The sequence below is a fragment of the Aythya fuligula genome, chromosome 2 (genome assembly GCF_009819795.1).
Source record: "Aythya fuligula isolate bAytFul2 chromosome 2, bAytFul2.pri, whole genome shotgun sequence".
Classification (NCBI taxonomy): Eukaryota; Metazoa; Chordata; class Aves; order Anseriformes; family Anatidae; genus Aythya; species Aythya fuligula.
Genome location: NC_045560.1, coordinates 11,483,994 through 11,499,425, shown reverse-complemented (window position 1 = coordinate 11,499,425; position 15,432 = coordinate 11,483,994). Strand labels below are relative to the sequence as shown.

The 15,432-nt window shown below is 37.4% G+C and overlaps 1 protein-coding gene across 3 annotated transcripts in view; it reads right to left on the bottom strand.

Moving 5' to 3' along the window:
* Positions 1-819: 819 nt before the first annotated feature.
* The window catches only part of WDR37 (WD repeat domain 37), a 38,250-nt gene continuing 23,637 nt past the window's right edge, over positions 820-15,432 (bottom strand). For all 3 annotated transcript variants that reach the window (XM_032182850.1, XM_032182851.1, XM_032182852.1), the window contains 6 exons: positions 14,846-14,922; positions 13,261-13,498; positions 12,578-12,719; positions 3,840-3,974; positions 3,330-3,444; positions 820-1,856 (listed from right to left, as the gene is read on the bottom strand). In XM_032182850.1, coding sequence (XP_032038741.1) covers positions 1,725-1,856; positions 3,330-3,444; positions 3,840-3,974; positions 12,578-12,719; positions 13,261-13,498; positions 14,846-14,922 — 839 coding nt within the window. In that variant the 3' untranslated portion in view covers positions 820-1,724. The remainder of the gene's footprint in view (positions 1,857-3,329; positions 3,445-3,839; positions 3,975-12,577; positions 12,720-13,260; positions 13,499-14,845; positions 14,923-15,432) is intronic.

Here is a 15,432-nt window from a genome sequence, read left to right as displayed (position 1 = left end):
AACAGGCAAACCAGCAAACACATCAGCCTTAACGTCATTATGAACAGTGCTGTACGGGACACGAGCACAGCTACAGCTTCATGTAATCCTAAGAAGGTGATAAAAAGTTTCAACTACTTTCCTTACAGCAACCCAATATACTCTGATTCCCACCGTCAGAGTGCTTTCCCTCACCCTTCATCTTATAGTGTGATATGTCAGACAGATAGGGGCAGTATCTCGCTCCAGCTAAGAAGCGTCTGTCTGAAGCAGCCTTCCTGTTCTTTTAAAGATGTCAGCCGCCACTTGCATTTACTTACATAATCAGCAGCTGTGGCGTAACACCACATTGCCAGTGCAAAAGAGGCTGAGCACAGTGAGGAGCAAAACCAGAGTAAGATCATTTGGGAGAAAGAAGGGAGACCTGTGTTAATTATCCCCCTTGGAACAGGATAGGGACTGCAGCAGCCCTCGCCACAGCTGAGAACACAAAGGTGACAGATGATGTTTGCTTATCATATTGCTCCATTAGCCTTAAGTGTTAATTATCTTAAGGATCACATTTAGTATGATTGTCTTTCCTCTCATGTCAGAGATAGTTCTTCAGCCAGAGACCAAAAGTGCTTTTTTCTAAGCTACAGAGAGATTCAATGCATCTTGACCAGCATTCACTTTTGAGGTAGTACTAATTTATTTTGTATTGCTGGCTCAAAAAAAAAAAAAAAAAAAAAAAAAAAAAAAAAAAAAATCCGGGCAGTGAGCACATTTAAAAACATGCTCACTGTAGGTATAAGAAAAAAAAAAAAAAAGAAAAAGAAAGAAAAAAAAAACTATTTCCTTTCTGGGCAGATCACCAAAAAGAAGCAATCCTTACAAAGGTCAGCTCACATTCACTGGTAAAGTCAAACTTTCATACATGGTTTATAACAATAGCTATAAACTAAAGTGCTTCAAAATTTGCTTGACTAGATTTCAGTGATTAGAACCATAATATTCTGGATTTTTGCTAGTGTGAAATGCCATGAGATTTTTAGAATCACTTTATATAAGAAGGGCAGAATGACCGTTTTTCTTTTTCAAAAGAAAAAGTACAAAAAGCATTCAGAATAAACCTTGCAGCCTATGCTCACTACAAGTAGTTTGTATTTTCCTTCTCAAATCTACTATTTCTCCAGTAACTGGACTAAAAAATGGAGTTGAAGTTGCACTATACTGCAGCACTAAAAAAAAAAAAAACAAAAAACTATTCCAATCAGATGCAAACAGGAAAACGTTTACAATCATATACCTAGTGAAATTCACACTTCATTTCAAACTTTTAGCCCTGCAGATTCTTTTTAACCCAAGGCAGATATGTAGACTCATGGAAAAACGTAACAGACTGCTATACATTCTCTACACTTACTACATAAATTTCACATTTATGTCACAAATGTAATGCCCTACTGTTTATCTATCAAATGCTAAATAACTTATGAACATTTATGTGCTCTATGCAATAGTGAACATATTGACCAGTGGATGCCAAAATATAAAAGTTCATACACGAGACGAACTAATTTTAAAAAAATCACATTTTCTGTACAATTCATGCAAACTGTGCACAACGTGGTAACAAGAACAACATTTGCTGAAGTCTCCATGTAAGGAAGAGCTTTTAGAGCAATAGCAGACCAGTATTCGGAGAAGTCTGCAGGAGTGTAGAAGTCCATGGCAACATAAAATGCAAAAATTCTTCCAGCATTTCATTTTTCTTGTAACAAAGCGGGGATGTTGATGTTCCAGCCAATAGCTTGACGATCAAATCCACATGTGAAGAGGTTACAGATTGGGTGGTCCTCACTCCACGCTGAGCAGCATACCATTCTTCTGTGGCCCTGCAACAGTTCAAGACGTATCAGTACTGCTTACAACAAATTTGAAAGCCTCTGTTGTCAACATAAAGTCAAAATAGAAACTTGTTCATGCTCTATTTTTTTTTTGTTTGTTTTTGAGGTTCCTATTATATTATAGCCACTTTCATCGGTAAGGTAAAATCTTTATGACATTGAGACTGCTTAATACCAGCACTGGGTCCATAAAGACAGAAGCCTACAAACAGGTGAATCAAAACTTTTGATGTTTTCACAGTATGTCTGCTATCTAATTGCCACTTTATTTACAAAAGCAAACTGAATTTTGATTTTGAAACTTTTACTTATAAAAGCAATCTTAAAATAAGGAACTACTTGCTGGCAACTGATTTCTTATGAACCTCCAAGGTTTACTGTTGATTTTTTTTTGTCTGTCATGTTTATAATTCAGAAAGGATAACAGTACAGCAGGAGGAATGTCATACTGAGGAAAAGCAATGCCTTATCTATTGTTCAAGTCCAATAGTAAGAAAAATACCTCAAGGAGGATTCTGATAAACATTCAAGTACAAAAAATATCCATGATTTCTGTAGTGTCGACCAGAATGTAAATATTAAGGAGAAATACAGAAAAGAAAAGTCACAATATCAAGGCATAAAAATAGGTAAGCACGAAACAGCTTTTAAAATCCTTTCCTCAATTCTGTCAACAGGTGTTGTATCCACATACGTGTTTGGTTTCCACAAAGCTGTGAGTGATACAGGACAGTCAGAAACCCTGCCTTTCAGATGGTTAAGCATACTACTTCTTATAAAATATTTGAAATGTGCTGGAAAACTAAGGTCTTTAAAAAAGGTATTGTAAAAGGTCCCTTTGAGTGACATAATCCAATTAATTTCACTTAGTCTAATTTGCTACAATAGCAGTGCTTGCCGTGCCAAATAGCACCACAAATGAATAAACTTGGTGGCTACAGAAAGGATGGTTGAGTAGTTGGTATCAAATAACAAGAATTTCTTTGCATAAGCATGGGAGAAAAAATGATTTTCACTAAATCATATAAAGTGAGTTCTTAAAACTGTGTCCCATTTTTTCCTTTTATATTTATTTACAAAACAAATTCATCACACATTATTTGAAAAAAGCCTGAAACCTCAAAATCTCAAATCGAACTTTTCTGATGAGACTCACAGCAAGATGTTAAAACACTTTTAAAATGCTCTTAAACATTTTTATTCATTTAATAGAGAAGGCAGACATTAGGGTAACTTTCACAAGAGGAAAAATTATGATGAAATCCAGTTGAAACATTTCCAATTCCAAAATATGATTTTACTTATTTGCACTTCGGTCATTTTCAACAACAGTGTATTTGTATAGACAAGTGTCTTTCAGCATTTCTTCAGCTTTTACACTACAGATATCAAACCCTATTTTTAACCTTGTATGAAAGAGAAGAACAGACATACTTTAAGGCTATAAAAAAATTCAGTTACCTGTCTATTACTGCGAGGGAGCCGTGCTAATCGCACCCCTGACATGTCAAATAACCTAACCTGTCGGTTGTCATGCGGAAGCGCGATGATTCTTTGGCCAACACACACGTTAATCCTGCACATAAGAGACAAAAGTAGGTTATGCATAAAATAATCAGCCTGGCAAACAAAACTTGATGATATAAATTTAAGCTCACAAGAAGTGATATAGCTGAATTTTTCCTGGTTAGTATTCAAAAGTGGAAAAAAATAAAGTATTAAATCATTAAGATGACTTTTATTGTACCAGATGCTCTAACAGGTTTAACTTCTGCATCCCATATAAAAATCTCAGAAAATCAATACAATATATTTATTGAAAATGAATGTTGACTAAATCTGTATTTTGGAAAACCACTTCAGAACACGTTCAAAAACTCATAAATCTCTCTGCACAGCTTTAATTATAGTGACTAAAACTAAATCTCTGTTCAGTGAATTAAGAAAATAGTAACTTGGAGATCTGCTTACCTATTGACTGCTGAATCTGTACGGATGGTTGCAATAGGAGACCTCATGTTTTTCAAATCCCAAACTTTTACAGTACGGTCATCACTGCCAGAAACAACATTGTCTCCCACGGTAAAAACTGCAGATGTCACAGTGCTGAACAAACAGGAGTAAAAACGAAAAAAGATCAAGCTCTGAATTTTGTATTTAAACTAGCTGCTGATTTAGAGTTCTACTTCCTGCTCCTATGTTTCCATTAAAAGATACAGCTTGCCTTCGCCCCTGCCCAAACCAAAATAACCTGAAATACAGAACTTGATGGGGGTATCTCAGAATAAAGCAATCTTAAGAGAGGTTGTTTCATTTAAGGTCTAAAGGCCTTGACTGGCCAACATGCTATGAAAAGAAGCCCAATAGTGCAGAGTCAATTTGGAGGCACCACTCGTACTCCATTTATCCTAATAGGACTGGGCACGTTTACCTCATGAAGCTTTAATTCACTTTTCAATTTCTATGTCAACGTTCACTACACTGAACAACAGACACCGAAAACTGAATCAGTAGTATACAATCAAATTCTTTCTCTCAAGTGTCTTAAGACCACTAACCCAAGTTGTTTTTATTTTCCATTCAAAAACTTCTGTAGAAATACCTCAGGCATTTGTTATTCACACTGCAGACACAGAGGAGATCCAAAATACCCAACTTGAGATGTAACTAATGCTATTGTGTGCACACACCTAAACACGTTACTACGTACACAGAGCTTCCAGAACAACTCTACTAGCAGCAACTACATCAGCCTAACAATTTCCAATTCTGATTTCAATTCCTATTCAACAATAGCTGAAGTCTGAGAGTCAGGTAAGAAAAATGGAGAGCAGTAATATGAAGAAGCATGACGAGCCAACTCTTCAAATTCGACCTATTATGGCTTCAAATGCACAAGTTCAACCAGAGAAGGACTCTCAAGAGTATTTATACCAACTGGAAGCACAAAATATTACTTTCAGAAAATGTTTTTATTTTATATATATTTAGGTATCTATTAAATATATATTTATATTATTAAATATTACTCACATAAACTATTTTATTTTAGAATTTTCTCTTATTTACATCTTTTACCTATTATTTCATATTGTACCATACCAGTAGTACTCAGTATTTAAATGAAAATAGTAGTACAATTTGAATTCTTAACCTAAAACCAGTTATTTTCTGCTCGCAGAGTACACTAAGAAAGCATACAATCTCTCCCTAAAATCATTAGGAAAGGCTTCTCAACTCTGTTTCTGCAGATTTGATTTAATGACCTATCTTGTAACTTGGGTCATGCACATCAATTTCTTAGAATTTAGTAATTTTAATTTAAGTTGTCAGTTGTTACTGTCACTTTGGTTGTTCTGCAGAAATTTGAATTCATGTCCTACCCAAGCTGCTGATTGAGATTAGCACTAGCCAGGTCACAATGGACCAGTTTATGCAAGCCTCTTAATTTAAATTGACACCAAATTAAGTTTTAATTAGGATGAAGGTCCACTTTATTCATGACACCAAGTTTCCTAATGCATTATTAGAGTGCAGCTAAGCTATCAGGGAGATGATTATAATAACAGGCCTTTGCCTAATCTTCTGGACTCATGAACCAAAAGTCAAGAAGTTAAAAGATACACGAAGGCCACAAACGAGGAGTCTTACAATAAGCACCTTCACATTTGGGAAGAAAATTCATCCACACGATCAAGTTACTGCAGACATACAGTTGGTATGCTCTTAGCACAGAACTTGCCTTCCACCTGCCTGACCTCCACACGACTTACTAATTCCTGCATTTCCTTCCCCACGTTCTTGAACGCAAGCTGCAAAATACCTCACAGTAAAACGTTTCAGACTTCCACTGCACTCCGTATCGGTGTAACGCATTTGAAATACTGTTTAGCAGTTAAAATTGACTATTAAATCTGTACACTTTGCATAAGCATTGCAAGACCACCTTGTACATGACAGCATAAGGAATTCAAGCTGTAGAAAGACTCCAAGTGAGTGAAAAGGCAGCATTTTAGTATTCTGCTACCAACACACAGATATGATCTGTTTTCCCATCATACATTTTGTTCCAATTATCATCGTAATATGTTCCCAAACTGTCTTTAAATAACCCTCCAATTTTGGATGCTTTTTTTCACAACTTTAAACAGTTTTCCAGCTTCTTTGATCTCGTATTGGTTCTCCTTTATCACTTATCACTGTCAAACAGTTAAGTCTTTTTGACCACATAAAGTCTCTCTTTCTTAGATTTATCATCTTTCAAATGAAAACATTCAAAGCCTTTGCCATGCAAACAGAACGCCAGCTCTAGGTTTGCTCAGCTCTTTCTGCTCCTGTCAAAAGAAAAAGATTTTCAAAATAAACCAAAATCCTTTTCTGCACTACTTTCAGTTTGACGATTCATTCAGATATTACTGGGCACATCAGGAAGAAGCCTGTAAAATAGAAGTGCAACAGAGTTCTCCTGTAGCTCTCTGTGATGACTGGGTAAAGGGTAGAAAGGCAAAAGGAAAGCTGCCATGCTGTTTTCCATGATGTCCTTAAAGGCATTTACTAGTCTTCATCCTCTGGCTCCCATCCCAAAGCTTCACTGGAAGGCACTGCAGACTGAGATATGCACTATTTACAAGCACACGTGACTACAATAGCCTTTTTCATAAGGAGCTCTGAATTCAAAGGCTAGATATAAAAGCACTTTTTATTGCAAAAAGGCAACATTGAGAAAACCCACTTCCTGAGAAGCAAGCTAAGCAAAGTCTGTGTGGGAAGAAAGAAGTTGGCAGAGCAGCCAACATCCCAATAACCTTTCAGAAGTATTGCCTCCCTAATCCCACCCACATCACAAAAATAAAAGGCTGCTTTCTGCATTTTCATGGGGCTGCTTTTACTTTCCATCAATACCAGTCTTCAATTCATTCTAACCCAACTGAAATTGTGGTTAACGTCCCCTTGGCAAAATTAATAAAAAGTGTCAACAAAAGATCATCAAACCCCGTGTTAATGGAATGCTAGAAGACATTAGGTTTTTAATAACTCAAAAAGATGACAGGTATTATAGGACATTAAAAAAAAAAACTGGCAAGGAAGCAGCAGTCTTATGACACTTCAAACCACGGGTCCCACAGGGAGTTTGGTGTGCTACGACCATTCTCCAGAAAAGCTTCAGCCCCCGCCAAACCCCAGCAAAACTCATTTATCTTGTCGTAGGGAGCAGCCGAGCGTGTACTTCCAGCTGACAGCGTGGCACTTCCTCACCACACACCGCTGCCTGGCCTCGAACATTCTGCTCCCTCCGTGGGTCTCAATCAACAGAAATACTGTAGTGCTAGCACTCCTCATTAGGCCGAACAGCTGTCTCCCCAGTCACACTGAGACACAGAACTGTTTTGCATAACAATCTGCTGAAATTTCACACACAGGGAAAAAAAAAATGATGTGGAAAATGTTGGACCATGAAATGCTGATGCAGAACACTTACTGGCAATGCACCAAAGAAGAAAGTTAACACTGCTGTTTCCATTTTGATTTGCAACCTATGCTGGGGTTTGCTGTTGAGTACTTGGAGAGGACTTGTTTTCCTGGCAGTGGGAAGGCAGCTACTAAAAAGCACTAACCCGCATGTGGGCCAGGGTTCTGGAGAAAATGAACTGAAAGAGAGCTTTTGGATAAACACAGTCAACGTACAGCAAATCATAGTTAACAAAATGAGAGCGTTCCAACTCACGTTTCATATTGCAAGTGGTAAAATTTAGGAATGAAACCTAAAGAAAGAGGTATTTGGGGCAGCCTTTCCTGTACACGGGAGTCTACCTTCTGTTTGGGGAACTAAGCATATCCTCACACAGAACACCCCACAGCCTGTGGGGAAGCTTGGACCTGGATTTAAAGCCTCCATTTATGGAGGACAGTCTGCCCTGGACATAGGAGTACCACGTAAGGAGCACCCCAATACCTCCACATCTGACCGCGCACTCAGGTTTTAGAAGTGCTAAGGAACTTAAGTCCAAGAGCAGCTACACACACAACTCCCCAAGTCTATTTCTGCGTTTATCTCCAAATATCAGCAGAGCTTCTTCCTCCCACCTGAGAAGCGCTAAAAACAAACCATGAAAGAATTAACACAAAAACGGTGGGAATTCAGAGACAACTTCACACCAAAAAGTCATCTCTAGCACTTAAATCAACAATGCCTTTCAAAGATACGCGTTCCATGACATTCAGAGAAAACACCTCGTGTCTCTTCTTCTCTGTCTTAACAAAACGATACAGGATTGAAAACCAATTGCTAGCTTTTATGAGAATTATTCAATGGCAAGTTAGCAAATTAGTTAAGGTGCAGATGTCTTTAAAATCAATTCCATTACCGTTATGATGGATAAAAAAGGTTCATTTATCCCTGCAGTCTTGCTGCATGCGTTAGGTAAGCTTTAAAACAACAAAACACTATGAAGTGTTTTCCATTGAATAGGATATAAAGAAAAGGCCTTTGGCTACGCTTTTTGTGGGTCATTTGAAAAAAAAATCATAGTACATTTTAGAGCATGCATTCACAAATAGAATTAAGATTCTCTCCATCTACTGTAGTAAAGCTGAGAGCATTCACAAACAGCTAAATAGATTTATTGCCCTCAGCTTTTTTTTTTTTTTTTTTTGAAGTGGCTGACAAAATCTCCAATGGCTAACATCAAGTACAGTCAAACTCTGTATGTTATATACTCCATTCCCCCAAATAAAACATATGATGGATTTTTTAATTATTATTATTATTAAGGAGCAACAGGGTTTTTAATTTCAAAGTTACTCTTCCAGCTTAAAGAGATGTAGAGGAAACTACTTTGTAATTAATAAATATAAAAAAGTAAACAAGAAGATTAGTCAGTGACAAATTAAAAATCAAAAAGAAAACAAAATTATCAAATAATATTATCTTTCAAACTGCTTTTTCATCACTTCAACTCCATGACGGTGCAGTAACTCTCTTTATTTGTCAAAATGTTCAAATACTGACGTACATACAGCTAGCATTTATGGAATGACTCATTTGCCAGAATTTCAAAAGTGATTGCAGTACATCTCTTTATTTCCGAGTGCGTACTACTGGTTGTATAGCAGAGAACTTGCTAGGATAAGGTCAGTTACTTGGAACTGTTAGTATTATATCCTACAGCAAAACCTCCTTGTAACTGATTTTCTCTGTAACACTATGTACGTTCCTTTTACAGGAAGAAAGGATTAAACTTCAAGTCTTGACTATTCTCTCAAAATAAAGATGACAAAAAATATTTCAAAAACAGAAATTGTCATTAAAAAAAATAGAATCTGATATCAGCTCCATAGCATCACATTTTAATGCCTTCCCTCTTAGTCTGATGATACAATGTTTACACGAAAAAAGCTAAGTTGAATACTACTGATTATTGGGGCTTACAAACCCAGTCACGTTACCTTTTTACACACATGGTAGTGATACCCTAAATAAAACTAATTTTTTGGAGGAGACAGAACAAGATAGATACAGTAAGAAAAGAATCATCAAGTTAATCAGTCAGGCTTGGGCAGAAAAACAACAGATTTCACAGACAAGTTTTGCACTTCCTACAGAAGCTGAGTTGAGAGACCCACACACAGGGAATGCCAAAGGCACTCCTTGATTAGGAACAGTAGATAAACAGAAGACAGAGTAAAGCATCACTGATGGCATTAATAGCTGAGGAAAGACCAGGAGTATCTCAAGAACACCCAGTGCTTGAAACTGTTGAGTTTCACTGACAGCATCCAACAAGGTATTCCCCCTTCACCCACATCACCTTGGCTTTCAAAGGCGAACAAGACACATAGCAGGTATGAGAATTAAATCTTGCAGAATAAAGGATCTGGGAAAGCCTGCTGACCTTGGCAAACTTGAGTGTCCATGAAACTAAAACAATTATTAGTCTCTTAATACAGGATGCCATTTTGACATTAATTCCACACTCATTAAATGTCAGAATTCAACCCAGCATCCTAATCAGCCACTAATCAAGTATTTTTACGTTTTTTAATTCAGCAGAAATAGGAGTTAGAAGATGAAAAGTTGAAGAAGCGAAGGAAGTTTGCACTTCCTTCATTTCACAGCGCCCACAAAGCACAACTCACCATCAGCTGTATATTCAGAGATATACAGCCAGCAGGGGTGCTGGAGCTTTCCACACATCTATAGCCACACAATTGGAATGAAAGTCGAAGGCATATGCAGTAGTCTGGAAATGCTACAAGCCACCCCATTCTGCTCTTCAGCAGCAATAACACAAGATCCACTTTGAGCAATTTTTGTCTGAGTTTGCCCACAAAGACATAAGACCAACAACTAGCACATTCTTCACGTTGATGTACTGGCTCTGAGTCTGAGAACTCAAATTTTGCAATTTTTTCAGCCTAGGTCAAAAGCACCTGCTCAGATGATGTTTCTGAAGCCAGAAACATGCTTATTGCCATGACAAGTTGATGCCTAATGAGGCACTACACAGTCAAGAAGCATTAACAAAGGACATTCAACTAAGAGCTACCCAAAGCTGCTTTTGAAGACAGTATTTTACACCTTGAAGGTGTAAATCTAGAAAGATCTCACCACATGTAGAATACCTGAAGAGACAGAAAAACACTGACATTCTCTAGCTCTTTCAGATTATTGTATATTCCTCCTCCTTTCACTGTGTGACTGCAGATGACAACAGTGGAAAGCCCCAATTCATCTGCTGTATGCAACCTCTGCACCTCAGAGGCTGAACCTCTGCTGCTGACGGGAAGTAGTCAATGAATTCGTTGCTCTGTTTGTGGGTGCAGCTTTTGCTTTACCTGTTAAGCTTTCTTTGTCTCAACCCAGGAGTTTTCTCACTTCTACCCTTCCAGTTCTCTCCTCCATCCCAGTGCAGAGGAGTGAGCAAGGAGCTCTGTGGTGCTCAGCTGCCTGCTGGGGCTAAACCACTTGAGTGCCAAACACAGAGGCTTTAACTCGGGAAATGAGCTCAATTAACTTGCAACAGGTCAACATCTGGATGATACTGCATCCTTTTCCCAGGGCTCTATTAAACATCACATGGAAGAATATGATTGGAAATGAACATTACTAGGAATATAAATTCCTTGTGGTGCACACAGAAAAATCAGACAGGGAATAGTAGTAAGTGATACAAACTGGAGGTATACCAGGTATAATAAGCTAGACAAACTCAGACTAGAAAGGCACAAAAAGTTTAACAAGGAGGTTAAATGCTGGAACAAGCAACTTACAGGATGTACCAAGGACTAAGTTGAAATCTTTATTACTGAAGAACTTAATATAAAATTGGACAAGTCTTCTAAAATTACCTCTTAATTAAAAATAGGCACCACTATAAGAAGCCCAAGACAGATGTGATGATCACAACAGGCTCCTTCTGGCCTTACTGGACAAGGTTTTATTTCCTTGGACTATAGCAGAACTGTGACAGGAGTAAACTACAAGAAATACCCCACTTCTAATAAAACAAACAGTTACATGCGCAGGACACCAAAATAACATGTGATTTCCTAGTCCATTCATTTAAAATACAAACAGATTCACCTCTGGTATACATACACCTGTTTTGAGCAAGTATCAGTTGATCACACAAGGCAACACACAGTAATTGCTTTTTGCTTTTAGAAATCAACTTATAAAATCATACTTTGTATGTAACAGTCTCAGCCTGTTACACTGTAGTTTATTTTTAAAAGATAAAGTGCCATTTTGACTAAATCTGCAATCATTACAGCTAATAAAAAAGGAATTTGAAATTACACTATCCACCTACATCTTCAGTATGCAAACAGACACAAAGCATAATACAGCAGTGAACAGAAAATGCAGTTTCTGAGCAGGTTTAAAGTCTTTACTTTCTCCCTCACATTCCCAAAACTAAAAATTGCTTTTGGAACCAAGAAATCACATGTCTGATGGCAAAGTTTTAAGAGGCAGAAGTGGTATGCCACCCTCTGAGTTCAGAGTCTGGCACCTACGAGCCTCTTTTATGTGTGAGTTTTTTCTTTGACAGCTCTGAGCTGGGGCTGCAGGCACCCAGGCTGGCGGCCACCAGCAGAGCTGTGGTGCCATCTGCTGGGCGCTCTGGTGCCCGTGCTCCTGGCTCTGCCACCAAGCAGCGAAGTATTTAGGAAAAGCTGCTTTTACTCCCCCACCAGAAGTTTTACTGCATTCAAGAGCGAAGCAAGTGCTACGAAGTATAAAATATAGCAGAAAGGAACAAAACTTCAATTCTGAACCATACATCAGTAGGGTTCGATGTTGGTTTAGATCTCAGATGAGAACAAAAAGGCAGTAACAATACTGACTGTAGGTGAAAATAAAGACAATTTTCACAGAAACTCCTACCTGTCCTCCTTACGACCTACCATACGACCTCCAGAGGTCCCTTCCAACCTTAATTATTCTGTAATTCAGTGATTTATTTCACACTGAAACCACAACAAGCAGAGATGACCTGTTTGATCAATTGTAGTAATAACCCTAAACTACAGTATAACCAACGCAAAAAAAAAAAAAAAAAAGTCTTATAAAACAGGGGAATTAACTTAGTACCTCAAAGAGCACATTAACAACTTTGTTCAGATTGGCAACTGAGGACATTTATACTTCTAGAACTTCTAAAACAATTTTTTTGTTTTGTATTAATTCTGAAGTAAGTGTCACTTACTCTGTGTGGCCCTGAAAGACATTCACAGAATGGATAGAAGGATCTCTGAAATCCCACAGACGGAAAGTTGTATCACGGGATGATGTCACCACAAGACGCTGGGTGGGATGCGTACAACAATGCGTTAGCTCTTGGTCATGCCCTACAAGCACAGATGAGGACATGTAAGGTAATGAAAATAAGACTTTTCATTTCCACATATGCTTGGAATGAAATGCTGATGATTTTTTTTAAAACAAACAGTAAACAATAATAATCATCATTCCAAACTTTCATTTTACTGTTGCTGTAAAAGTTTAGAACTATATTTAAAAGCCAAAACAAAAAAGAAAAATCAGACAATTACCACTCAGTTCACACAACTGTTAAGTAGCAATACATTATTGCTACTTAATATGCCACGAAGCTAACAAAAACTTTTGCAAGAGATAAAATTTGGCTACATTCACTTTAAAAACAACTGCTTCATTGGCCATATATCACATGAAAGAACACAAATTCATGCTCACAGGATTCACAAGGTTGGAATTTGAGAAGCCACTCAGAACTGAGCAGCAGCATAAGCCCTTTGCAAGCTCACACCATACTCCAGAGCAACAACTTAACTTCCCCAGTGTTTCAATGTCTATAAGTAATCCCACATATAGAAATAAACCACCAATTTTATCTTTCTGAAGAAATACCTGTAAGGGAATGGACCAGTTCAGAAGTCTCTACATCATACAGATTTGCTGTCCTATCCCAGGAAGCTGTCACAGCTTGCTTTCCCCCCACAAGCCAGTCAGCTGCTATGACCACTCCTTGATGGCTTTTGAGCGAAGTTAACGGGGCTCTGATAGTGGGACAGTCACTAGAACCATCTCCATCTCCATCAGGTTCATCCTTATCTGAGAACTCATATTCATCTTCTCCAGACACTTGCTATAAAATGCAATAGGAAAAGGAATAAAAATAAATGGGAAGGAATGTCTCAAAGTCACATTTTACAGTGTAAATGCATCCAAACCCCTTTACTGTGAACGTGGGTAGCTTAATTCTCTAGAACCTAGCCTACTCAGGTATCTACTACGAAAATCTTAATTGAAGGGATAAGGCAGGTGAGTTAAATGCATTTTTAATAGCTTCTTCATTTTCAAATCTCTCCTGAACTGTTTAGCTCTGAATATCTGCCCACCTTACAGTCTGGCAAATCATTTCTGTAAATCCTCTCACTCTATTACCCTGAGTTTCATTCCCATGCACGTATCAAGGGACTTTCTTACCTTTAATTTTTTTTTTTTAAATCAGAAGCATCTAGAAGGACGCTGTTTTTTAATCTCGGGGAAGACAATCATTTACAGTAATATTTTTATCCCTTAGAATTCAAATCCTGACATCAGGATTTGTCTGTTGGTCCTTACATCAGAACTGCATGCTGACACAAACAAAATAAACTCTTCTGCTAAGGTGAAAGCATCCAGCTCTGAAACCTACCTCACTTATGCAAGCCAAATACACTTCTCCTTCACCATATTCAGAGGAGAAAAAGTAACATTTGTACCAATCAACTCAGCTGAATCAAACATTTGCCATTCAGAAATCAACCTACGTATCTCACATTACGCAGCCATCTCCTGCCTCTACGCAGCTTACTGAGAAGCTCACGCTACGAACTACATTTTACATTTGTCTTCACAATTTAGTAAGGGTGACTTGAAGTCAAATACAGCACTTGGCAGTCTACAGTAAATGTTGTTCCCAGGCTTTTATTCAGTCAGCAAATGTCAGTTAGTATGACAAATACTGGCAAGGGTCAAACAGAAATCAGATTTAGAGATACAATTAAATAATTGCTGAAAATATGAACCTTTACCATCAGTTTGCAATTCACAGCAACTACAGCTTATGCAGGTACCTTGGTAAGGTAAGGTACAAGAACTTAATTAGTTTAACTTAACTTCGTAATTATTTATGATTGTACTAGTTACAAAAAATATACTTGCCACCTCATTTACTTACACGTTCAGCACCTTCAGAAAAAAAGTCAAAGTGCTTGCAGTTTCATAGTCTGTTCTGCACTTCTATTCTGATCTTCAAAAACATGAATCTTTTTTTTTAAAGATGCTGAAATATACCTGTTCAACTAAAACCTTAAACCCCACCTTTTCCAGTCCTGAAATCATGCAATTTTTTAATTATGTATAAATTTAATGTTCAGTATTATCATAACACCCATATATGATGAAATTGCTGTGCAATTAGTTGTGTTGCAGTAAGTTGATTGCTTACACTGCAGTCTGCAGTTGGCTGAGGTGTAGGCAACTGTACTATGTATCTCCAGATGTGAGCTGTCTGGTCTCCAGACGCTGCAGAGGGAAAAGAAAGCACAAAAAAATGGAGGGGGGGAGAGAGAGAGGGAGACTCGCTGAGTAAGAGCATTTCCGTTAAAAATAAAAACAAGCTTTAATGTTACATATTTGGCAATAATGTCTGTGTGGCATCTTTTTTTTTTTTTTTTTTTTTTTTTTTTTTTTTTTTTTTTTTTTTTTTTTAAAGCAGACACCACTGTAACTTTTTTGGTAAGCAAGTTTCAATGAAATGGCCCCTGGCTTCAATACAGATAAGAACATAATTAATCATGCAAAATGTAAGTATCTACCAAATTAATCCTTCTTACAGTGAAAAATATCTACTTAAATACTACAAATCAGAACACCAGTATCACTGCTGTTCTAGTACGTAACATCTGAAGAAATTACTTAATGCATTAACAAGAGCCATCTTTCATTTGCCATTTCCCAAAATGCTAGGGTTCCTTTTCATTCAATGATTTCTTCTGTTACATGTTTCTAGCACATTTTTAATGAGAAAATCAA